Source organism: Esox lucius, chromosome 12 (assembly GCF_011004845.1).
Source record: "Esox lucius isolate fEsoLuc1 chromosome 12, fEsoLuc1.pri, whole genome shotgun sequence".
NCBI classification, from domain to species: Eukaryota; Metazoa; Chordata; class Actinopteri; order Esociformes; family Esocidae; genus Esox; species Esox lucius.
This window is the reverse complement of record NC_047580.1, coordinates 37,191,481-37,216,735: the sequence shown is the minus strand read 5'-3', so window position 1 is coordinate 37,216,735 and position 25,255 is coordinate 37,191,481. Positions and strand designations below refer to the sequence as shown.

Sequence of the window (25,255 nt, the reverse complement as noted above, 5' to 3'; positions counted from 1 at the left end):
CACTGCTCAAACAAATGAAGGGAACACTTAAATCACACATCTGTCTCAATGAACAAAATATATCAAATATCAAAATCTTTACTGTATATTGTGTAATTCTTTGAGAACAAAATTATGTAACAATGGTCAAGACTTTTCACAATTTTGTGAATTTCATAAATTTTCATCAACTCATAAGGTCAAAGTAAAAAAAAGAGTTCAAAAGTTTTATTTGTCATTTGCAATAACAAGTTACGGCAATAAAATGCTTGGTTTTCCTACTCCAGACAGTGCAGTTAAAAGTCAAAAAGTAACAGTAATTATAATAAAAAAAAATAAGATAAACCATAATGTGACTTAGTAGTGTGTATGGCCTCCACATGCCTGTATGAACTCCCTACAACGTTCCTGATGACCCTTGGGCAGGGTTAAATATAGATATGAATGTGTCCTTAGAGCCCTACGGCATAATTCAAATGTAGATAATTTTTACGTCCAGTTATATTTAGAACAATTCATTCAGAGATTTACGACCTTCTCAATATGGATAAGGGGGAATTATGTATTAAAATGGTCTTATTGTTCATAAGGTGTACATTGACTAAGGGATCATGAGTTGCCCTGTCCTTCATTCCCTGGAAGGGGGTTTACCATGGATGGTTCCACAGAGTCATAGTGTGTTCTGAATCAATGGTGACTTGTTTCAAGATCTGAATAAAGCACAGGATTTTAATGTGAGTGAATAGTGAGAGCAACAATGGCTTGGGTGTTGAGTGAAACACCTGTGGAAGCCCTGACTTATGAAACAGGTTGCAGAATGGTGGATAGAAAAGTGGGGAGAATATGAACCAGAAATCCCGATCAGAGTGGCAAGCAGCCCGATAGTTCCAAAGACAACTTTATAGTGCATATGATTAGAAAGGTGCACATTGACTAAGGGATCATAAAATGCTCAGTTCTTTCCCAGGAAGGGGGTTGACCATGGATAGCTGCGAAGAATCGAGCTTCCTCTCACATTAGGAAGAGACCTACGGACAGATTTAGGTTTTTATGTCTTTATAACCCTCTCAAGATGCCTAAGGGAATTGTGTATGAAAATGAAATGGTCTTATTGTGCATAAGGTGTCTGGGCATTAAATGGTCTTATTGTGTATTAGGTGTCTGGGAATTAAATGGTCTTATTGTGCATAAGGTGTCTGGGCATTAAATGGTCTTATTGTGTATAAGGTGTCTGGGAATTAAATGGTCTTATTGTGCATAAGGTGTCTGGGCATTAAATGGTCTTATTGTGTATAAGGTGTCTGGGCATTAAATGGTCTTATTGTGTATAAGGTGTCTGGGCATTAAATGGTCTTATTGTGTATAAGGAGTCTGGGCATTAAATGGTCTTATTGTGTATAAGGTGTCTGGGCATTAAATGGTCTTATTGGCCCTCATTTATCAAAAGTGCGTACACCAAATTTCCAGCGTAAACCTGGCGTACACCCAAAACCACGGTGACTTTGAGATTTATCAATATGGACGTTGGCGCAAGGCACTCTCAAATCCTACGCCAGCTCAGGAGGTGGTGTACGCACGTTTTGAGTTAGTGCGGAAATGCGCATGTTGAGTTATATGTTCTCATCATTTATGTTATATTATGTTGTTTAATTATGATACTGACTGTTGTATACCCAAAATTGTGCAAGAGTTAATTGTGCGCATGTGTGAGACGGGACTTTTATTTTGACCTGTCTCAAGTAAAAAATGTGTAGCCGTATACTCAGCCCCTGCTGCGTGCACTGATGTTATGCCAGTGCAGAGATGTAAACTGAAAATAAAACAGTATTAATAGTTATATTTGGAGTGATCTTTGGTGGATGGATGACAACAAAATATTGCACATGGACATGGCGGAGAGAAATGAAACCTTAACAGCGCAGAAAAGAAAATCCTAACGCACTGACAAACTAAAAGATGTGATATATTATGACCTACTGTAAAAAAAACAACAACATAATTACAAACTTCAGTGTTTATTTTTGTGCAACATGGACTTCAAGGTTTCATTTGTGTGACTTTACCAAAGCATTTGACTTATATGTATTCCTTCAGATGCGAGTCTGTGCGCTTTACATGACGTTTCAGGGTTAGGCCCGGCAGTTGCGCATGGACTGGGTTCAGTAATAAAAGGCTTTGAATTACCAAAATATAATTCATTCTTCTTAAAATATAATACATTCTTCTTCTTTTAGACAATAATAGAAATAATAATAATAACGACATTCTTCTTCTAAATAACAATAAACGTCATTGATAAATATCATGAAATAATAAGACGAATATTACAAATTGTCATGCAGTTATTAATGTGAATGAATGGTACTCCACATCACATCATCATCTTTTATTCCGCTTTTTAAACTGCCAAATGAAACAATTCTTTCTACCTCCCTGGTGATCGTCTCAATCTCCACGTCAGAGAAGTTTCTCTTTTTTGCCGTCTTCCGTGTGTCCATGGCGTAAAATGAGGGCGTGGGGGAAGCGGAGACTTGAATATATAGGGGTGTGTTATTCTAATGACAATCGTTTTCATCCGCGGCATTTATCAAGGGAAGGTATTGCGTACACCTGGATTTTAAAGGTACGCACAGTTTCATAAATCAGGCGATGAGAGGAGTGTAAGCAAAATCTTACGCCAACATATACACCCGTTTCTACGCAAGAATGATAAATGAGGGCCCTTGTTTATAAGGTGTCTGGGCATTAAATGGTCTTATTGGCCCTCATTTATCATTCTTGCGTAGAAACTCTCCGCCATGTCCATGTGCAATATTTTGTTGTCATCCATCCACCAAAGATCACTCCAAATATAACTATTAATACTGTTTTATTTTCAGTTTACATCTCTGCACTGGCATAACATCAGTGCACGAGGGAACTGCAGCAGGGGCTGAGTATACGGCTACACATTTTTTACTTGAGACAGGTCAAAATAAAAGTCCCGTCTCACATATGCGCACAATTAACTCTTGCACAATTTTGGGTATACAACAGTCAGTATCATAATTAAACAACATAATATAACATAAATGATGAGAACATATAACTCAACATGCGCATTTCCGCACTAACTCATAACAAAGCGTACACCACCTCCTGAGCTGGCGTAGGATTTGAGAGTGCCTTACGCCAACGTCCATATTGATAAATCTCAAAGTCACCGTGGTTTTGGGTGTACGCCAGGTGTACGCTGGAAATTTGGTGTACACACTTTTGATAAATGAGGGCCATTGTGTATAAGGTGTCTGGGCATTAAATGGTCTTATTGTGCATAAGGTGTCTGGGCATTAAATGGTCTTATTGTGCATAAAGTGTCTGGGCATTAAATGGTCTTATTGTGCATAAGGTGTCTGGGCATTAAATGGTCTTATTGTGCATAAGGTCATTGACTACGGGTAAGGGTCATGAGTTGCCCTGTACGTCTTTCCCCGGAAGGGGTGCTGACCATGGATGGTTCCACAGGTTGTGAGTCATACTGTTTTCTGTGGTGATGTGTGGTATGTATAATGAGTCATACTGTTTTCTGTGGTGATGTGTGGTATGTATAGTGAGTCATACTGTTTTCTGTGGTGATGTGTGGTATGTATAGTGAGTCATACTGTTTTCTGTGGTGATGTGTGGTATGTATAGTGAGTCATACTGTTTTCTGTGGTGATGTGTGGTATGTATAGTGAGTCATACTGTTTTCTGTGGTGATGTGTGGTATGTATAGTGAGTCATACTGTTTTCTGTGGTGATGTGTGGTATGTATAGTGAGCCATACTGTTTTCTGTGGTGATGTGTGGTATGTATAGTGAGTCATACTGTTTTCTGTGGTGATGTGTGGTATGTATAGTGAGTCATACTGTTTTCTGTGGTGATGTGTGGTATGTATAGTGAGTCATACTGTTTTCTGTGGTGATGTGTGGTATGTATAGTGAGTCATACTGTTTTCTGTGGCGATGTGTGGTATGTATAGTGAGCCATACTGTTTTCTGTGGCGATGTGTGGTATGTATAGTGAGTCATACTGTTTTCTGTGGTGATGTGTGGTATGTATAGTGAGTCATACTGTTTTCTGTGGTGATGTGTGGTATGTATAGTGAGTCATACTGTTTTCTGTGGTGATGTGTGGTATGTATAATGAGTCATACTGTTTTCTGTGGTGATGTGTGGTATGTATAGTGAGTCATACTGTTTTCTGTGGTGATGTGTGGTATGTATAGTGAGTCATACTGTTTTCTGTGGTGATGTGTGGTATGTATAGTGAGTCATACTGTTTTCTGTGGTGATGTGTGGTATGTATAGTGAGCCATACTGTTTTCTGTGGTGATGTGTGGTATGTATAGTGAGTCATACTGTTTTCTGTGGTGATGTGTGGTATGTATAGTGAGTCATACTGTTTTCTGTGGTGATGTGTGGTATGTATAGTGAGTCATACTGTTTTCTGTGGCGATGTGTGGTATGTATAGTGAGTCATACTGTTTTCTGTGGCGATGTGTGGTATGTATAGTGAGCCATACTGTTTTCTGTGGCGATGTGTGGTATGTATAGTGAGTCATACTGTTTTCTGTGGTGATGTGTGGTATGTATAGTGAGTCATACTGTTTTCTCTGGTGATGTGTGGTATGTATAGTGAGTCATACTGTTTTCTGTGGTGATGTGTGGTATGTATAGTGAGTCATACTGTTTTCTCTGGTGATGTGTGGTATGTATAGTGAGTCATACTGTTTTCTGTGGTGATGTGTGGTATGTATAGTGAGTCATACTGTTTTCTGTGGTGATGTGTGGTATGTATAGTGAGTCATACTGTTTTCTGTGGTGATGTGTGGTATGTATAGTGAGTCATACTGTTTTCTGTGGCGATGTGTGGTATGTATAGTGAGCCATACTGTTTTCTGTGGCGATGTGTGGTATGTATAGTGAGTCATACTGTTTTCTGTGGTGATGTGTGGTATGTATAGTGAGTCATACTGTTTTCTGTGGTGATGTGTGGTATGTATAGTGAGTCATACTGTTTTCTGTGGTGATGTGTGGTATGTATAAGTGAGTCATACTGTTTTCTGTGGTGATGTGTGGTATGTATAGTGAGTCATACTGTTTTCTGTGGTGATGTGTGGTATGTATAGTGAGTCATACTGTTTTCTGTGGTGATGTGTGGTATGTATAGTGAGTCATACTGTTTTCTGTGGTGATGTGTGGTATGTATAGTGAGTCCATACTGTTTTCTGTGGTGATGTGTGGTATGTATAGTGAGTCATACTGTTTTCTGTGGTGATGTGTGGTATGTATAGTGAGTCATACTGTTTTCTGTGGTGATGTGTGGTATGTATAGTGAGTCATACTGTTTTCTGTGGTGATGTGTGGTATGTATAGTGAGTCATACTGTTTTCTGTGGCGATGTGTGGTATGTATAGTGAGCCATACTGTTTTCTGTGGCTGATGTGTGGTATGTATAGTGAGTCATACTGTTTTCTGTGGTGATGTGTGGTATGTATAGTGAGTCATACTGTTTTCTCTGGTGATGTGTGGTATGTATAGTGAGTCATACTGTTTTCTGTGGTGATGTGTGGTATGTATAGTGAGTCATACTGTTTTCTCTGGTGATGTGTGGTATGTATAGTGAGTCATACTGTTTTCTGTGGTGATGTGTGGTATGTATAGTGAGTCATACTGTTTTCTGTGGTGATGTGTGGTATGTATAGTGAGTCATACTGTTTTCTGTGGTGATGTGTGGTATGTATAGTGAGTCATACTGTTTTCTGTGGTGATGTGTGGTATGTATAGTGAGTCATACTTTTTTCTGTGGTGATGTGTGGTATGTATAGTGAGTCATACTTGTTTTCTGTGGTGATGTGTGGTATGTATAGTGAGTCATACTGTTTTCTGTGGTGATGTGTGGTATGTATAGTGAGTCATACTGTTTTCTGTGGTGATGTGTGGTATGTATAGTGAGTCATACTGTTTTCTGTGGTGATGTGTGGTATGTATAGTGAGTCATACTGTTTTCTGTGGTGATGTGTGGTATGTATAGTGAGTCATACTGTTTTCTGTGGTGATGTGTGGTATGTATAGTGAGTCATACTGTTTTCTGTGGTGATGTGTGGTATGTATAGTGAGTCATACTGTTTTCTCTGGTGATGTGTGGTATGTATAGTGAGTCATACTGTTTTCTGTGGTGATGTGTGGTATGTATAGTGAGTCATACTGTTTTCTGTGGTGATGTGTGGTATGTATAGTGAGTCATACTATTTTATGTGGTGATGTGTGGTATGTATAGTGAGTCATACTGTTTTCTGTGGTGATGTGTGGTATGTATAGTGAGTCATACTTTTTTCTGTGGTGATGTGTGGTATGTATAGTGAGTCATATTGTTTTCTGTGGTGATGTGTGGTATGTATAGTGAGTCATACTGTTTTCTGTGGTGATGTGTGGTATGTATAGTGAGTCATACTGTTTTCTGTGGTGATGTGTGGTATGTATAGTGAGTCATACTGTTTTCTGTGGTGATGTGTGGTATGTATAGTGAGTCATACTGTTTTCTGTGGTGATGTGTGGTATGTATAGTGAGTCATACTGTTTTCTGTGGTGATGTGTGGTATGTATAGTGAGTCATACTGTTTTCTGTGGTGATGTGTGGTATGTATAGTGAGTCATACTGTTTTCTGTGGTGATGTGTGGTATGTATAGTGAGTCATACTGTTTTCTGTGGTGATGTGTGGTATGTATAGTGAGTCATACTGTTTTCTGTGGTGATGTGTGGTATGTATAGTGAGTCATACTGTTTTCTGTGGTGATGTGTGGTATGTATAGTGAGTCATACTGTTTTCTGTGGTGATGTGTGGTATGTATAGTGAGTCATACTGTTTTCTGTGGTGATGTGTGGTATGTATAGTGAGTCATACTGTTTTCTGTGGTGATGTGTGGTATGTATAGTGAGTCATACTGTTTTCTGTGGTGATGTGTGGTATGTATAGTGAGTCATACTGTTTTCTGTGGTGATGTGTGGTATGTATAATGAGTCATACTGTTTTCTGTGGTGATGTGTGGTATGTATAGTGAGTCATACTGTTTTCTGTGGTGATGTGTGGTATGTATAGTGAGTCATACTGTTTTCTGTGGTGATGTGTGGTATGTATAGTGAGTCATACTGTTTTCTGTGGTGATGTGTGGTATGTATAGTGAGTCATACTGTTTTCTGTGGTGATGTGTGGTATGTATAGTGAGTCATACTGTTTTCTGTGGTGATGTGTGGTATGTATAGTGAGTCATACTGTTTTCTGTGGTGATGTGTGGTATGTATAGTGAGTCATACTGTTTTCTGTGGTGATGTGTGGTATGTATAGTGAGTCATACTGTTTTCTGTGGTGATGTGTGGTATGTATAGTGAGTCATACTGTTTTCTGTGGTGATGTGTGGTATGTATAGTGAGTCATACTGTTTTCTGTGGTGATGTGTGGTATGTATAGTGAGTCATACTGTTTTCTGTGGTGATGTGTGGTATGTATAGTGAGTCATACTGTTTTCTGTGGTGATGTGTGGTATGTATAGTGAGTCATACTGTTTTTTGTGGTGATGTGTGGTACGTATAGTGAGTCATACTGTTTTCTGTGGTGATGTGTGGTACGTATAATGAGTCATACTGTTTTCTGTGGTGATGTGTGGTATGTATAGTGAGTCATACTGTTTTCTGTGGTGATGTGTGGTATGTATAGTGAGTCATACTGTTTTCTGTGGTGATGTGTGGTATGTATAGTGAGTCATACAGTTTTCTGTGGTGACTCTGTATAAACCTGAATGGTGTGTGCCTGTGCGTGTGCACATTGACTTAGGGAATTCTTGAGATCAATGCTTCCTTGGAAGGTGGGAGTTAGGAAACCAGGATTGGTTGGCCAAAGGCAAGACTCCTTCAAATAATGTATGTCACAATCAAGGATCAACCCCCTTCCTTTCTCACCCTGGATATTGTCCTTCAGGGCGGATTTAGTTGTAATATTTTTTTTTATTAATCTCTCTTAGGGTTAGATCTGTGACTTGTTTCAATCTGTATAAAACATAGAGTTTTTAAAGTGAGTGAATAGTGAACACATAAGAAAAAGAACAATAATGTCTTTGATACTGACTGATATATCCATGCCCAAGTGTAAAAGATGTCTTATGTTGTCCGTGAAATGAAAACGTCCTGGGTATGTATTTGAAAAGGCTTGTGTGTGCATGTTGACTTTCTGGAGATAATAGATTTCTCAGGAAAGTGTGGTAAGGCAAGGATGGATGGTTGAAGGGGACCCAGTGTTTCAGGAGTGTGTTTTGAGCATATGTTTAAAAGGGGTGTGTGTGTGTGTGTGTGTGTGTATTTTAGTTTAATAATTAGGATGTGTTTCAAGATCTATAAAACATAGGACTATGTATTCCAAGTGCTTGCTGTGCTCAGCTTTGCTTATCTTGACTCATTTTATAAGATTAAGGCGCGTCCACGTTTTTAGTTAGTTTTAAAGTTACTATATATTCATACTTTTTCATTCATACTTTTTCAGATTATGTTATGCCAATCACATTAATAGAACATATACGTTCATCAAACTGATAATTGGATCTAAATAATCTAAGCTGGCAACAAATGAGCCCCCCCCAATTCTATTAGTTTCTCCAGCCAAATCAATTGTATTCAATTTCAATGGTGCTATTTTTAGTTGAAAACTTTAGAAATTTCAGAGAAAAACGTAGGTTATCTCAACAGTATAGCTTTACTTTGAGCCAACACGTTTAGCTCATCCCAATTTTATTTAAGTTCAAAATAATGTTTTAGATTAGCTTAAATCCTTCCTTAGCATGGATGGTTTTATTACCAGGCCCAAAAGTGGTCTCCTAGATGTTTTAAAAACAAGTTAATTGATGTTAATAAAACCAGTTCTCACAAAAAGAAACTCCTGAAACATCCGCCGAAAAAAAGGTTTTCCTCACAGACTTTGAAAACATTAGGGATGTTTTAACCATTTTGGACTAACTTTAGCCATACTAAATACTTCCATGAATGACTCACCCTTTAGCGAGCTACATTTATTATGCAACATATTCTCTATAACTACTCTGCTCCGGGGCAGCTTAACTCACAGCCAACTTTCCTTAAATACCCATTGTGTTGAAGATTTCCTCCCTCTCGCAGATATTGCATGATCATTGGCACCATAGAAATGTTTGCATGTGTGTTTAAATAGTAATAATATAGTGATGACACATTGCAAAGTTAGCACACAGAAATTATGTATGTAAATTAAATTATTTGTTGGATAGAAATAAATATAAGTAATTGTAGGCTAAACCAAAGCACATCAAAGATTATATTAACCACAGTTAATACAAGAAGGAAGTCCCTGCCCATTTTACACCATAGCCTACTGAATCAGCAAATAACTTGCTAAAGAGTGGCAAAAACTGTTAAAAGTAACTAATCTCCTAACATAAATATGATCCTGATGAGTGACAACCTCTTTGTCATGTGCTACAGAGTAGTTCTTAGAAAAAAAACTTTCTGGGAAGTGATTTTTATATGAACGAAATTACAACATTTATTAGATGTTTTGATTATGTTTTGATGTAGAATCACATTATTTTGAGAATGCTTAACTAATCTCCTGAAAAAACATTCATTTTAGGTGAAATGCCCTACTTGAAATTTTTTGGAAATTCATGAAATGTCCAGGGAACATTCTCACAAACGAAAATCATTTCATACCTTTCTGCGGACCAACATTTAGCAGCTGGGTAGAACACACCTCTGATCTCTCTGGGAAATATTTCACTGGCACACAATCGCCCATAAAACAGAACACACCCATACACATCTCAACTAGTTTTGCATCTGTGTACCGTGGTGTAAACTGCCCAGGGGCAAAGGGGTGGTGATATCAAATAACAGCGAGCAGGAGAGAAAGAGAGACAAATATAAAGTAATCTGTGAGAAAGACAAGTCTTACTTGTTGGAGAGAAAGATCCGTTTTTCTTCGAATGGCTTCTGTTTAAGGTGCGGACCTGATCCAGCACACGCTGTTGTCCCATGCTCAGTTTATTGTCGGTGGGCAGAGCGAGAGACGTTTCCTCCACGTTACGGATGGCCATGGCCGAGTACAGTGGGTCGACTGTCATTTGACCGTGTCAGTAATATATTTTGTAGCTGCTTGTTAAATGCAGGTTTGGTTTCCAGCCCTGGAGTGAATAGAGAACCACTTCAGAGGATGTTGTTGTCTGGCAGGTAGTCGCTCAGTTCACAGCCTGAACTGCTCCACCCTGGGACTGCGCCCCGCCTACATAGATAGAAGGATTGCCATGCCCCTACCTTCTTTGCATGCTGATTACAGTTTTAAGGGGAATACCAAAATATATCTAAGATTTGCCAAAGTTCACAAATTGCTTGAAGTAATTGTTGGACTTTATCTCAACGCAGGGGACTCTCAGGGGGAAAGTTTGGGTATCTCATCATTTACGGTACATAATATCATTAAAAGAATCTCTGTACACAAGGGACATGGCCGAAAACCAAAATTGGGTGGGTGTGTTCTTCGGGCACTCAGGTGGCACTTCTTTAGTGGAAATCACTGCATTGACTCAGGAACACTTCTGAAAATCACTGTCTGTGAAAGTACAATGCTGCATCCACAAATGCAAGTACAAACTCTACCATGTGAAGAAGAAACCATATACCGCTCCGTAAAAAAATTAAGAGACCACTGCACCTTTTTCTTTCCTTTCTAAAAAAGTTGAAAAGTAAAGTTTGGAGTGAGGAACAGAAGCGTTCAGTATGTAGTGGTTCCTCACTCAAAACCTTCCTTTTCGACTTTTTTGGAAAGGAAAGAAACTGTAGCCTCTTAATTTTTTCTGGAGCTGTATAAACATCCAGAAAAACACCAGTGCCTTCACTGGGCCCAAGCTAATTTAAGATGGACTGAGGTGAAGTGGAAAACTATCCTGTGGTTTGACGAATCACAATTTGAGATTATTTTGGGGAATCGTGGGCGCTATGTCCTCCAGGCTAAAGAGGAGAGAGACCATTCAGCTTGTCATCAACCCACAGTTCAAAAGCCAGCATCCGTGATGGTATGGGGGTGCATTAGTGCACATGGCATGGGTAACTTGCACATCTGTGAAGGCACCATTAATGCTGAACAATATATACAGGTTTTGGAGCAACATATGCTGCCATCCAGATTGTCTTTTTCAGGGAAGGTCTTGCATATTTCAGCAGGACAATACCAAACCACATTCTGCAAGTATTACAGCATGGCTCCATAGTAAAAGAGTCTGGGTGCTAAACTGGCCTGCCTGTCACGCATTGAAAATATATCAATGCATTCTGTTTTTTGCATTTTATACAGCATCCCAACTTGTTTGGAAACAGGGTTGTACTAGAACAAGTTGGTCTTGGGTGTAATGCATTACAAACCTAAAACAAATATCAAGAACCCGTAACAGTAATGCTTTCTTTTTTTAAAGGATTTATTTGTAGAAACAGAATAAATATTTGAATGAACCTGCATACAAAATAAAAGGAAGCCTGAATTTCAATTAATGGCAGCCTAAATAGATCTTACAGACACACCATTAAACACACAGGATCAAACAAAAATAGAGTTGAAATATTTTATTTTCACACTGACACAATAGTGAGGGAAGTGAGTGGGATTTAGGGAGAGACAGAGATGTAGGGTGAGAGAGATTTAGGCTGAAACAGAGATGTAGGGTGAGATATATAGGGAGAGACAGAGATGTAGGGTGAGATATTTAGGGAGAGACAGAGATGTAGGGTGAGAGAGATTTAGGCTGAAACAGAGATGTAGGGTGAGATATTTAGGGAGAGACAGATATGTAGGGTGAGATATTTAGGGAGAGACAGAGATGTAAGGTGAGATATTTAGGGAGAGACAGAGATGTCGGGTGAGAGAGATTTAGGCTGAAACAGAGATGTAGGGTGAGATATTTAGGGAGAGATAGAGATGTAGGGTGAGAGAGATTTAGGCTGAAACAGAGATGTAGGGTGAGATATTTAGGGAGAGACAAAGATGTAGGGTGAGATATTTAGGGAGAGCCAGAGATGTAGGGTGAGATATTTAGGGAGAGACAGAGATGTAGGGTGAGATATTTAGGGAGAGACAGAGATGTAGGGTGAGATATTTAGGGAGAGACAGATGTAGGGTGAGATATTTAGGGAGAGACAGAGATATAGGGTGAGATAGAGTTGCAAGGTGAGACAGAGATAGGGTGGGGGAGAGAGATATAGTGACAGACAGATATAGGACAGGAGAGAAGTGTAGTGGGGCAGAGAGGTGTAGGGTGTGACAGCATATGGTCAGTCTTTTCAGAAAGACAGATAGGTCAGTCTTCTCCCTTCTCCTTCAGTATCACTTCCTCAGGCCTCTTTTTGTTCTCTTGGAGCTGTAGACAAGGATACTTAGTTACACAGTGTGTGTGAATGTATGCGTGTGTGTATGTGCATGTGTGTGTGTATTTTGGAGGAGTTGTCCATACGTTTTCTGATGATCTGAGACTCTGTTACGAAGGACGTTGATGTCATACTTCTGTCTGCTGATCAGATCCTGCAGATCAAACTTCTCAGCCTCCAGCTGCTGCAGCCACGACCACAATTCCTGTGCCTTATCCCTAAACACACACATGACTTGTGCATTATCCCTAAACACACACAAGCTGTTACCACCTAATCATGACTTGTGCATTATCCCTAAACACACACAGGGGCTGTTGCCACCTAATCATGACTTGTGCATTATCCCTAAACACACACAGGCTGTTACCACCTAATCATGACTTGTGCATTATCCCTAAACAAACACAGGCTGTTACCACCACATCATGACCTCTGCGTTATCCTTAAACACACAAAGGCCATGACATATCATTTTAATTTAAAAACTAATATTAATTGCTTTCTTTGTTTTTTTAAAACACTACATGGCCTTAAGTTAAATAGATGTCTGAGATCGTTCCCTCAGATTCCAGGTCAGAACCAGAACTTTCACCCACTATGTTGCTTTAGAAAGCCTGCCTGAAAATCTGAGGGATGCATTTTCAAGTAATTGCAATGGTAGCATATTATTCTAGTTTTACTAGCAGATTTAATCTAATATTGTAGTAGTACTGTACTTGAGTTTGTCCTGACTCATGTTCTCGATGTCCAGAGACTTTCGTCGGTCATGTAGAATTTTCTTCTTCTTCTCTCTTTCTGTCTGTCTCTTCCCTCTCACCTCCATCTAACAATGAAATAAAAAAATACATTACAAAATAATATTTTATTTACTCTATTAAAATGCAATCTTCCTTTTAAATTATGGAATAATATAATAAAACCTTCTGCATGTAGCCACCAAAGTGCAGACTGGTCAAGGTCTTTTTCTTCTTAGCATCATCCTCTGCTCTCCTTTTTGCCTCCTCCTCCTCCTTACGAGTCCTCTCATCCTGGAAAATGAAAAACAGAAAGAGCAAGACAAACAGAAAAGACAGAATGGGAGAAGTAGAGAGAAGGACCTTTGAAGATGCTGTTCTGGAATTAAGTGTATCCATTCAGAGACCCAGATTTTGCAGGCTTAAGGTCAATTGGTCAAAAAGGTATTGAGTTGGAAAAACTGTCTTATTTTTCTCTCACCTCCAACCTTTTCTGTCGTTCTTTCTCTCGTTCACTGCGGATCCTGTGTTGCTCCGCTCGTTCGGAACGTCGCTTCTCCTGAGGAGAGTATGCATGATGTTTGAATGGCAGGGATCTGAGGGGTGTCTAGTTTGAATGGCAGGGATTTGAGTTGGGTCAAGCTTGAATGGCAGGGATTTGAGTTGGGTCAAGCTTGAATGGCAGGGATCTGAGGTGGGTCTAGTTTGAATGGCAGGGATCTGAGTTGGGTCTAGTTTGAATGGCAGGGATCTGAGGTGGGTCTAGTTTGAATGGCAGGGATCTGAGGTGGGTCTAGTTTGAATGGCAGGGATCTGAGTTGGGTCTAGTTTGAATGGCAGGGATCTGAGGTGGGTCTAGTTTGTATGGCAGGGATCTGAGGTGGGTCTAGTTTGTATGGCAGGGATCTGAGGTGGGTCTAGTTTGAATGGCAGGGATCTGAGGTGGGTCTAGTTTGAATGGCAGGGATCTGAGTTGGGTCTAGTTTGAATGGCAGGGATCTGAGTTGGGTCTAGTTTGTATGGCAGGGATCTGAGTTGGGTCTAGTTTGAATGGCAGGGATCTGAGTTGGGTCTAGTTTGTATGGCAGGGATCTGGGGTAGGTCCAATTTGAATGGCATGGGTCTAGGCCACTTACAATCCTGTCAGTGAGGTTAATAAGCTCTTCCTCCTCCTTCTTTCTGCTCTCAAAGTGAGCTTCAATCAGCGTCTGAAGCTCATTTAGGTCCTTTTCCATACGCTTCCTGTGGATGTCCTGATAACAACAACAGCATCTATAAACAATTACAACCACAACATCCATGAACAATCACAAAAACAACATCCATAAAAAAACTACAAATACAACATCCATAAAAAACACAACATCTATAAAAAACACTACAACCACAATATCTATAAAAAACACCACAACCATAACATCCATAAAAAACACCACATCAACAACATCCATAAAAAACACCATAAAAACAACATATATAAAAAAACACCATAAAAACAATGTCCATAAAAAACCACTACAATCACAACATCCATTAAAAAACACTACAACATAAAAAAATACTACAGCTACAACATACATACAAACACAACAACAGCCATAAAAAACACCACAGCAACAGCATCAATATAAAACACTACAACAACAACATCCGTAAAAAAACACCAACAACAGCATCAATATAAAATATTACAACAACAACATCCATAAAAAACACCAACAACAGCATCAATATAAAACACTACAACAACAACATCCATAAAAAAACACCTACAACAGCATCAATATAAAACACTACAACAACAACATCCATAAAAAACACCAACAACAGCATCAATATAAAACACTACTACAACAACTTCCATAAAAAACACTAACAACAGCATCAATAGAAAACACTACAACAACAACATCCATAAACACAATAACTACATAACATCAATAATTAGAATGACATCAGTTTGCATTGACTTGTTTCCTCTTACTTCTTACAGACAATTGCAGTACTATCACCCAACCTAAACCACAGTGGACTAGCTAATACTATTCCCATCTCATTTGGTAGGGAAAGGGGAGTTGGATTGGTTACAAAATATATTAAAGATCAAAATCTTTACTGTGCATTGTGTATTTTGTTGAGAACAAAATTATGTATCAGCGGTCAATGGAAACCAAAATCACCAACCGATTAACGTCCCAGAGGTTCAATTGGATTTAGGTCTGGGGAATGTGAGGGCCAATCAATGGCATCAATGCCTTCTTCATCCAGGAACTGCCTACACACTCTGGCCACATGAACGGGAGCACCAATGGTATCTCCTCCATGCTCTTGAGACGGTACTGGGAGACACAGCAAACCTTCTTGCGACGGCACATATGGATGTGCCATCCTGGAGGAGCTGGACTACCTGTGCAACCTGAATGGACTGTAGGTACCGCCTCATGCTACCAGTAGTGACAAGGACACTAGCAAAACTACAGGAGAATCAGTCAGGAAAGATAAGGAGAGAGCAATTGTCTGTGCCCACCACCTGCAAAACCATTCCCTTTTTGGGGGTTGTCTTCCTGTTGCTTCTCCAGTGCAACTGTTGTCACTTTCATTTGCACCAAAACAGGAGACCTTGATTCACAATTGCTTATGCTTCCTAACTGGACAGATTGATATCCCTGAAATGTAATTGACTTTGTGTTATACTGTGATGATTACGTATTACCTTAATATTTTTGAGCAGTGTAGTTTAAAATTCCGCCTTGTAAATGTTAGCGGAAGAATTCTACACAGTTCAACTTCAAATAGCTACTATCACAGTTCAAATATCTAATATCACACTGCTCAAATATGTGATATCACATTGCCTAAACATATAGTATGATACTGCTTTAACATATAATGTCACACTTTATAAATATCTAAATCACACAGTTTTACATACAACCACATTTCCAAAAAAGTTGGGACACTGCGTAAAATGTAAATTAAAACAGAATGATTTGCACATTATGTAAGCCTATATGGTTTGAATATCATTAAATGATTCAGAGAATCAGGAGAAATCTCTGTATGCAAGGGACAAAATTGGTTTGAAAACCAATAATGGATCTCCGTGATCTTTGGACCCTCAGGTGGCACTACATTAAAATCAGACATGATTCTGTAGTGGACATCACTGAATGAGCTCAGCAACACTTCCGAAAGAATTGTCTGAACAAAGTGCATCTCTGCATCTGCAAATGCAAGTTGTGGATGCATGCAAAGAAGAAACCACATATAAACAAGATCCAGAAACGCTGCTGCATTCTCTGAGCCCAGTCTCCTTTTAGATGGTCTGAGGCAAAATGCAAAACTGTCCTTAGGTAGAGTTCTTCAGGATTCTGGCCTTCTAGGCAGAGTTCTTCAGCATGCTGGCCTTCTAGGCAGAGTCCTTCAGGATTCTGGCCTTTTAGGTAGAGTTCTTCAGAATTCTGGCCTTCTAGGCAGAATTCTTCAGCATACTGGCCTTCTAGGCAGAGTTCTTCAGCATGCTGGCCTTCTAGGCAGAGTTCTTCAGCATACTGGCCTTCTAGGCAGAGTTCTTCAGCGTGCTGGCCTTCTAGGCAGAGTTCTTCAGCATTCTGGCATTCTAGGCAGAGTTCTTCAGGATGCTAGGCAGAGTTATTGCCTGCTGCCTAAATATTTAATAACAGAACTCACATCAAAATCCACTTTCTCTCCATCTGGGATCTTAGGTGGGATCAGGTTGGGCATCATGAATGGCCTGAGAGAGAAAAATAGAGATTAATTACATGTTACTAACCCACCATACCACTTATTCATTACCATGTTACTAACCCCATACCACTCATCCATTATTATGTTAGTTAGATTAGATACAACTTTACCGTCATTGAACTGTACAACGAAATGCATTTAGCATCTAACCAGAAGTGCAAACAGAGGGCAGAAAATGTACAAGTATTAAGTATATGTATATTACAAGTGGAATGTATAGATGTGCAGTGAAGGCAATGCAGTGCAAATGGCAATACGAAATGTGCATTTAAGGCAAATAGAGGAGGGAAGAAAGTTTACAAGTATTTGGTGTAGTGGATGTTACAAGTGGGATAATAGTGGTGGGGGTATAAATGGCAATTTCTAAATGGCATTCTAGATGTGCAAACGAGGCAAATAAAGGAGTCAGGTAGTAGGGTAGCATGAGCAAGCGGGATGCAGAGATGGCAACACTAAAGTCCTCGAGGTAGATATGTGTGTAACAACTGTAACAACTGAAAAACTTTCATTATCAGGCTTGCAAGGCAGTGTCAGAGTAATGCAAGGGAGTAGTGCAACACAGACCTCAGAGGCGGGGGGGGGGGCATGGTAAGTGAGGGGTCACAGAGTTCAGCAGGGTTACAGTGGATGGGAAGTAATACCACCATACCATCCATTTATTGTTTTGTTACTACCCTCATACCATACATTAATTGTCATGTTAATATTTACATGCCATCTATTCCTTATCATGTAACTACCCCCATACCATACATTCATTGTCATGTTAATATTTACATGCCATCCATTCCTTATCATGTTACTACCCCCATACCATACATTCCTTATCATGTTACTACCCCCATACCATACATTCCTTATCATATAACTACCCCATACCATCAATTTAATATGTTGTTACTACCCTCTTACTATTCATTTATCATGTTACTAATCCCATATTAACACCTTGGAGGACTTACTTGAATTTAGGTTTGGCCTCCTCTGTGGTTGAAATTAGAAAAAGTGGGAAAGAGAGGAATGATGAGAGAGAAATTAGAAATGTTGATATTGGACAGATATTGTCATGTATTTATCAGAATAGATGTTTCCTAAATCTTATGCGGTTCCTTGGTGTGTAATTGACTCAACCTGCTGACACCACTATTGGTTCTGATCCAATTACAGTTGTGCTCATAAGTCTGCATACCCTGGCAGAAATTGTGAAATTCTGGAATTGATTTAGAAAATATTACTGATCATGCAAAACATACAAAACTGTCTTTTATTTAAGCATAGTGATCATATTAACCTATTTATTATCACATAGTTGTTTGGCTCCTTTTTAAATCATAATGATAACAGAAATCACAAAAGTTTACATACCCTTGAATGTTTGACCTTGTTACAGACACACAAGCTGACACTTTACAATTAAAGGGGAATTCCCCACACCTGTGGCTTTTTAAATTGCAATTAGTGTCTGTGTATAAATAGCCAATGTGTTTGTTAGCTCTCAAATGGATGCACTGAGCAGGCTAGATACTGAGACATGGAGTGCAGAAAAGAACTGTCAAAAGACCTGTGTAACAACGTAATGGAACTTTATAAAGATGGAAAAGGACAAAAAGATCTCCCGGTTACAATATGCTTGACAACATCTTGACACGCTTCACAGCTTCTGACACACTGTAATTTGGAGTAACGAGACAAAAATAGAGCTTCATGGTCACAACCATAAGCGCTGTTTTTGGAGAGGGGTCAACAAGGCCTATAGTGAACAGAATACCATCCCCACTGTGAAGCATGGTGGTGGCTCACTGATGTTTTGGGAGTGTGTGAGCTCTAAAGGCATGGGGAATCTTGTGAAGATTGAGGGCATGGGGAATGCAGTATGTTATCAGAAAATACTGGCACACAATTTGCATTCTTCTGCACAAAATCTCAATCAATCAATCAATCAATCAAAATGTATTTATAAAGCGCTTTTTACAACAGCAGTTGTCACAAAGTGCTTTACAGAGACACCCGGCCTTAAACCCCAAGGAGCAAACAACAGTAGTGTTGAATTTCAGTGGCTAGGAAAAACTCCCTAAGAAAATCTACGCATGGGACACTCTTGGACTTCTCAGCATGACAATGACACTAAGCACAAGGCCATGTTGACCATCCAGTGGTTAGAACAGAAATATGTGAAGGTTCTGGAGTGGCCATCACAGTCTCCTGACCATAATATCATCAAGCCACTCTGGGGAGATCTCAAACGTGCGGTTCATGCAAGATGACCAAAGACATTGCCTGACCTGGAGACATTTTGCCAAGATGAATGGGCAGCTATACCACCTGCAAGAATTCGGGGGCTCAAAGAAAACTATTACAAAAGACTGCACGCTGTCACTGATGCCAAAGGGGGCAATACACAGTATTAAGAACTAAGGACTTTTGCAGACTTTTGAATTGGGGTCAGTTAATTTTTTTCTTTGTTTTCATGTTTTGTTTTATGATTGTGCCATTCTGCTACAGTTGAATGTAAATCCCATAAAATATGTGTTTTACCTGCTCACTCATGTTTTCTTTACAAATGGTACATATATTATCAATTCTCCAAGGGTATACAAACTTTTGAGCACAGCTACATTTTTACCACCAGGCTCAGAGATGGCAACTTCACCTGGTATGAGCTGAGGGATATGGACACTCAACTTCACCTGGTAAGAGCTGAGGGATATGGACACTCAACTTCAACTGATATGAGCTGAGTGATATGGACACTCAACTTTACCTGGTATGAGTTGAGGTATATGGACACTCAACTTCACCTGGTATGAGCTGAGGGATGTGGACACTCAATTTTATCTGGTTTGAGCTGAAGGATATGGATACTCAACTTCACCTGGTATGAGCTGAGGGATGTGGTCACTCAACTTCACCAGGTATGAGCAGAAGGATATGGACACTCAACATACCAGGTATGAGCTGAGGGTTATGGACACTCAACATACCAGGTATGAGCTGAGGGTTATGGACACTCAAAGCCTGCCGTTGTTTACCTTCTCCCTCCTCTGGCTCTTCCTCCTCCTCAACAGGCTCTTCCTCCTTTTCTACTGACTCCTCTTCTACATCTAGAACATAAGAAGAAATGTAAATAACATTGAGGGTGTATATTTCTGTGTGTGAGCGCATATGTGTATGTTTGTGTGTTTCGTATACGACTGTGTGTGGATGTTGAGGCAGAGAAAGCAGAATCACCATAAATGTTGAGGGTTTTCAGTCATTGAACAGCTGAGGTAGTTCTATAGTAGTTCTATAGTGATCAGCTGAGGTAGTTCTGTAGTAGTTCTATAGTGATCAACTGAGGTAATTCTATAGTGATCAGCTGAGGTAATCTACTATAGTTATGTTATACTGATAATTTATACTGATAAAGTATGTGTTTTGTAGCCCTGTTGATTACCTTAAATGTCTTGATTTTCTCTCACCTGGTACTTCAGTGGACTCTTGCTCCTCTATGACTGTCTCTTCCTCTGCAGCCTCTGGCAGACAGAAAATGACAGAATGATCACTATAAGTCACAAGTGACAAAGTAGACATCCTAAAAGGAAATATTACACTATACACAAAATGTATAAACACATGTTCATATTCAGTACATCCATGTATATTACTCAGATACAGTGAATTTCGGCCCATTTAACACAGCAGGAAGAAAAAATATTATGTAAGTGTTGATTGTTCCTTACGGCAAATCAACTCTGTCAGATTAAGGGAAATGACAGGGTTTGTTTCAGTGTTAGGGTAGGGTTAGGTCCCTACAAGGATAGAAAACCAAATGTGTTTTCAAAGCAGCTACATAGAACAGCAGTACCTTCTTCTGGCTCCTCCCCCTGTTCCTCGTCATTCTCAGCTGTACAAACCAAGAGCTTTCTTAGTGTTTGCAAACCAACAGCACACTCATTTTGGCACTCAAACCCTGATAGTATGAAGTCTGAGGCAGTTGGGTTAGGGTTAATCCAGATAATATGAAGTATGAGGCAGTTGGGTTAGGGTTAATCCTGATAATATGAAGTCTGAGGCAGTTGGGTTAGGGTTAATCCTGATAATATGAAGTCTGAGGCAGTTGGGTTAGGGTTAATCCTGATAATATGAAGTCTGAGGCAGTTGGCTTAGGGTTAATCCTGATAATAAGAAGTCTGAGGCAGTTGGGTTAGGGTTAATCCTGATAATATGAAGTCTGAGGCAGTTGGGTTAGGGTTAATCCTGATAATATGAAGTCTGAGGAAGTTGGGTTAGGGTTAATCCTGATAATATGAAGTCTGCGGCAGTTGGGTTAGTGTTAATCCTGATAATATGAAGTCTGAGGAAGTTGGGTTAGGGTTAATCCTGATAATATGAAGTCTGAGGAAGTTGGGTTAGGGTTAATCCTGATAATATGAAGTATGAGGAAGTCGGGTTAGCACTAGAAGCGCCGGAAGGGGTCAATTTGACCCAGAGGTACTTAAAACATAAACTTACAGAAAGCTCCTTTTATGAATTCACCTGTATTGGCATGCTTTATCCTCCAGTATTTTATATGTTAAAATAACCACTAGAAAAGCAAATTTGAAGCTATTTTGCCCACATTTCTGCCAGATGGGCTATCCAACATTTTTATTTTTGAAAGCAGTAATTCTCCTTCTCTTTCACTAAGTGGTGCATGTCCTTCTTCCAACGCTGATAGTGTCATTGGCATACATGTGCAAGATGAGCCACCTATGTCAGACCCTGGCTGGGGGCTTCTAGGCAACTCTATACGCCTGGGGGCCACAGTCAGGGCCTGACTGCAGAGGTGCCTCTAGGCATCTCTGCCCTGCTGTTTTGGTTGGCCCCATTTTGAGGCAGCTGCTCCACGTTGCCTCTGATTGGGGACCCTATTTGAGTTGCCCTTGTTTTGCTTTCAGTTGTGGATCATTGTTTGTGCCATTTGTGTTCTGCCTCAGTTTGCAGTTTCCGGCTACTGTATTTTTTCTTGTTGTTGGAAGAAGGATGTTTCCCTGTACTTGCTCTGCCCCCCTGTGTCCTGCCTTCCCAAACGGTGACAATCTACCGATCATTGTGTGTCAGCAACACCTTCCCATTCAAAACACGCATGGGTCAAAAATACTCCTGACGGCGCTTCTAGTAGGTGTGAATGGCTCGGCACTTCTAGAGTCAACCCTGATAATGTGAGATAACATTTAACCAATAGTACACACACACATCTAACCAACATTACACACATACACAAACTTAAAACCAACATTATACACACACATAAAACCAACATTACACACACACATAAAACCAACATTACACACACACATAAAACCAACATTACACACACATCTAACCAACATTACACACACATCTAACCAACATTACACACATACACACACATAAAACCAACATTACACACACACATAAAACCAACATTACACACACATCTAACCAACATTACACACACATCTAGCCAACATTACACACACACATAAAACCAACATTATACACACATCTAACCAACATTACACACACACACACATAAAACCAACATTATACAAACACATCTAACCAACATTACACACACACATAAAACCAACATTATACACACACATAAAACCAACATTACACACACACATAAAACCAACATTACACACACACATAAAACCAACATTACACACACATCTAACCAACATTACACACACATCTAGCCAACATTACACACACACATAAAACCAACATTATACACACATCTAACCAACATTACACACACACACACATAAAACCAACATTATACAAACACATCTAACCAACATTACACACACACATAAAACCAACATTATACACACACATCTAACCAACATTACACACCGACACACACACATAAAACCAACATTACACACCGACACACACACATAAAACCAACATTACACACACATCTAACCAACATTACACACCGACACACACACATAAAACCAACATTACACACCGACACACACACATAAAACCAACATTACACACACATCTAACCAACATTACACACCGACACACACACATAAAACCAACATTACACACCGACACACACACATAAAACCAACATTACACACTGACACACACACATAAAACCAACATTACACACACACACACACACACACACACACACATAAACCAACATAACACACACACATCTAACCAACATTACACACTGACACACACACATAAAACCAACATTACACACCGACACACACACATAAAACCAACATTACACACACATCTAACCAACCTTACACACACACACACACAGTACAGCAGGCTTTTTCTCCTTGTCACTCTCTCTCTCTCTCACACACAGACACACACACACACACACACACACATCTTACATTTCTACCACGTCTTACCTTTCTGCACCCTGTAGATGAAACAGACAGTTGAATCACAATAAAATACATTAAAGAAAGAGTAGAATTGGAAACAGTCCAATTATAGTCAAACAGCAGACTCCCTTTAATAAATGTACCAAATGTGAGACTACATATAAATCTAGGGTTAGGGTTAATATGGGTACATATGGGTTACTTTACGGAAATGGTTTCAAATCTCTCACTAATGATATTTTCCCCTTTATTTCACCACAATGACCAACATTGTTAAGTAAGACAAAATTATTCCACAACTACTTCTACTGAGAGGGGGCTAGCTAGCTTGTTTAGATAACTTATGTTAGATTCACATATTCAAAATACTCTCCTCTTATTTCTGGTTGTGAAGAGACCTTACTTACTCAAACTGCTCAAACTCCTCGTTGTCTGACATTGTGTCTGGTCTACACAAAACCTGCACACATGTATCCAATATATTATTCTGTAATCAGCACGTACTATAGACACACACTCAAACACACACACACACACACACACACACATATATATATATATATATATATACACACAGCTCCAGAAAAAATTAAGAGACTACTGCACCTTTTACTTTCCTTTCCAAAAAAGTCAAAAGGGAAGGTTTTGAGAGAGGAACAGAAGGGTTAAAATTAAGAGATCACTGCTTCTGTTTCTCACTCAAAATGTTCCTTTTCAACTTTTTTGGAAAGGAAAGAACAAGGTGCAGTGGTCTCTTAATTCTTTCCAGAGCTGTAAACATGCAGTTGGAGTAGAAAGTCAAAATGTTCAAATTTTGTTACTTTACAGCCTGTGAAGAAAACACATATATTCAGACTATTTCCGTCTTTATTCACACACAATAAACCAAAAATATTATCAGTGAAATAAAACTTCTAAAGAATCCCTGAAAATGTTAAAAAAAAATTAAACAGTAAAATATAGTATTTGAGTAAGTGAATACCCTCCTGGGTTAATACTTGGTGGAACCAACTTTTGCTTTAATTACAGCCATGAGCCTCTTTAAATACACCTAGTCTGTACAATTTCAATCATATTGCTTGGTGATTGCTTAAGGACTGCACTCTTCAAGTCATTCCACATATTGTCTACTGGATTTTGATCAGGGTTCTGATTAATCCACTCAAGGGCATTCACATTCTGGTCCTCCATGTAAATACAGCCATGTAGGGAGATATATTTTTAATGACTATAAGTCATAGGTGACCAAGTAAACGTCCAAAAAAGGAAACATTGCACTATACACAAATGTATAAACACAAGTTCATATTCAATACAGCCATATTCATATATATTACTCGCATATGGGGAATTCCAGCCCGTTTCATGCAGCAGAAAAAAACAATCATGTAGCAACATGAAATGTCTTTCCTTACGACAAATCAAGTCTGACAGTTTAAGTGGAAATGTTAGAAACCTTTTTAGACATGAATACAGGTTTGTACCTCCTAACATTCCAGTAACTACAGGCCCGTCAAATTAGGTTATGGTATTTTCATACACATTTATAGGAGCCATAACAGTCAATATCAAATTATAAAAATACAACAATGTAAGACTTATATATCTGTTTGATCAAGAGTGTAGCAGAGGTCAAACTCACCTGGAGACACTGGAGGAGTGACTGGTAAAAACTTTTCCCCACTGACCAACAGGAATGTGACAGTAGGTGATAGTTAGAGGGTGAGAGAGGGGGGGGGGACTGAGAGAGAGAGAGAAAGGGGGGGGGACTGAGAGAGAGAGAGAGAGGCAAGAGGGACTGAGATAAAGGGGGGAGTAGAATATGTGACTACAGTGTGTATAAATAGGTTCAGATAACGCTTTGACATTCAGAAGGTGGGCTATTAAAGATAAACCTGACATGGTGAGGGTCGTCTGTTATCATCATCCCTTAAAAGGAAACATCTGGAA

General features: G+C 39.3%; 2 protein-coding genes across 6 annotated transcripts in view; both read right to left on the bottom strand.

Annotated features, from left to right (window-relative positions):
- The window catches only part of LOC105007718 (plakophilin-1), a 37,882-nt gene extending 27,221 nt beyond the window's left edge, over nt 1-10,661 (bottom strand). For 2 of the 3 annotated variants that reach the window (XM_013136182.3, XM_013136184.4), the window contains exon 1: nt 9,974-10,661. In XM_013136182.3, the coding sequence (XP_012991636.1) occupies nt 9,974-10,142 (169 nt within the window). In that variant the 5' untranslated portion in view covers nt 10,143-10,661. Of the gene's footprint in view, nt 1-9,732; nt 9,952-9,973 lie in introns of those variants that run through there. The other variant, XM_013136183.3, reaches the window with a different exon arrangement.
- A 958-nt stretch (nt 10,662-11,619) lies between these two features.
- tnnt2a (troponin T type 2a (cardiac)) lies at nt 11,620-25,051 on the bottom strand. 3 transcript variants are annotated; one of them, XM_013136225.4, is made up of 14 exons: nt 24,948-25,048; nt 23,713-23,765; nt 23,330-23,340; nt 20,782-20,820; nt 20,396-20,449; nt 19,967-20,038; nt 17,900-17,921; nt 16,860-16,923; nt 14,306-14,422; nt 13,651-13,728; nt 13,356-13,463; nt 13,152-13,258; nt 12,519-12,650; nt 11,620-12,425 (listed from the first exon to the last, which is right to left on the bottom strand). In XM_013136225.4, the coding sequence occupies exons 2-14, from the start codon at nt 23,742-23,744 to the stop codon at nt 12,392-12,394; spliced, it is 870 nt and encodes a 289-aa protein (XP_012991679.1). In that variant the 5' UTR covers nt 23,745-23,765; nt 24,948-25,048; the 3' UTR covers nt 11,620-12,391. The 3 variants fall into 3 exon arrangements, with proteins under 3 accessions (XP_012991679.1, XP_010867167.1, XP_010867168.1); XM_010868865.5 differs by lacking the exon at nt 20,782-20,820 and having other exon boundaries at nt 24,948-25,049; XM_010868866.4 differs by lacking the exons at nt 11,620-12,425; nt 12,519-12,650 and adding an exon at nt 12,674-12,829 and having other exon boundaries at nt 24,948-25,051.
- Between the last annotated feature and the right edge of the window lie 204 nt (nt 25,052-25,255).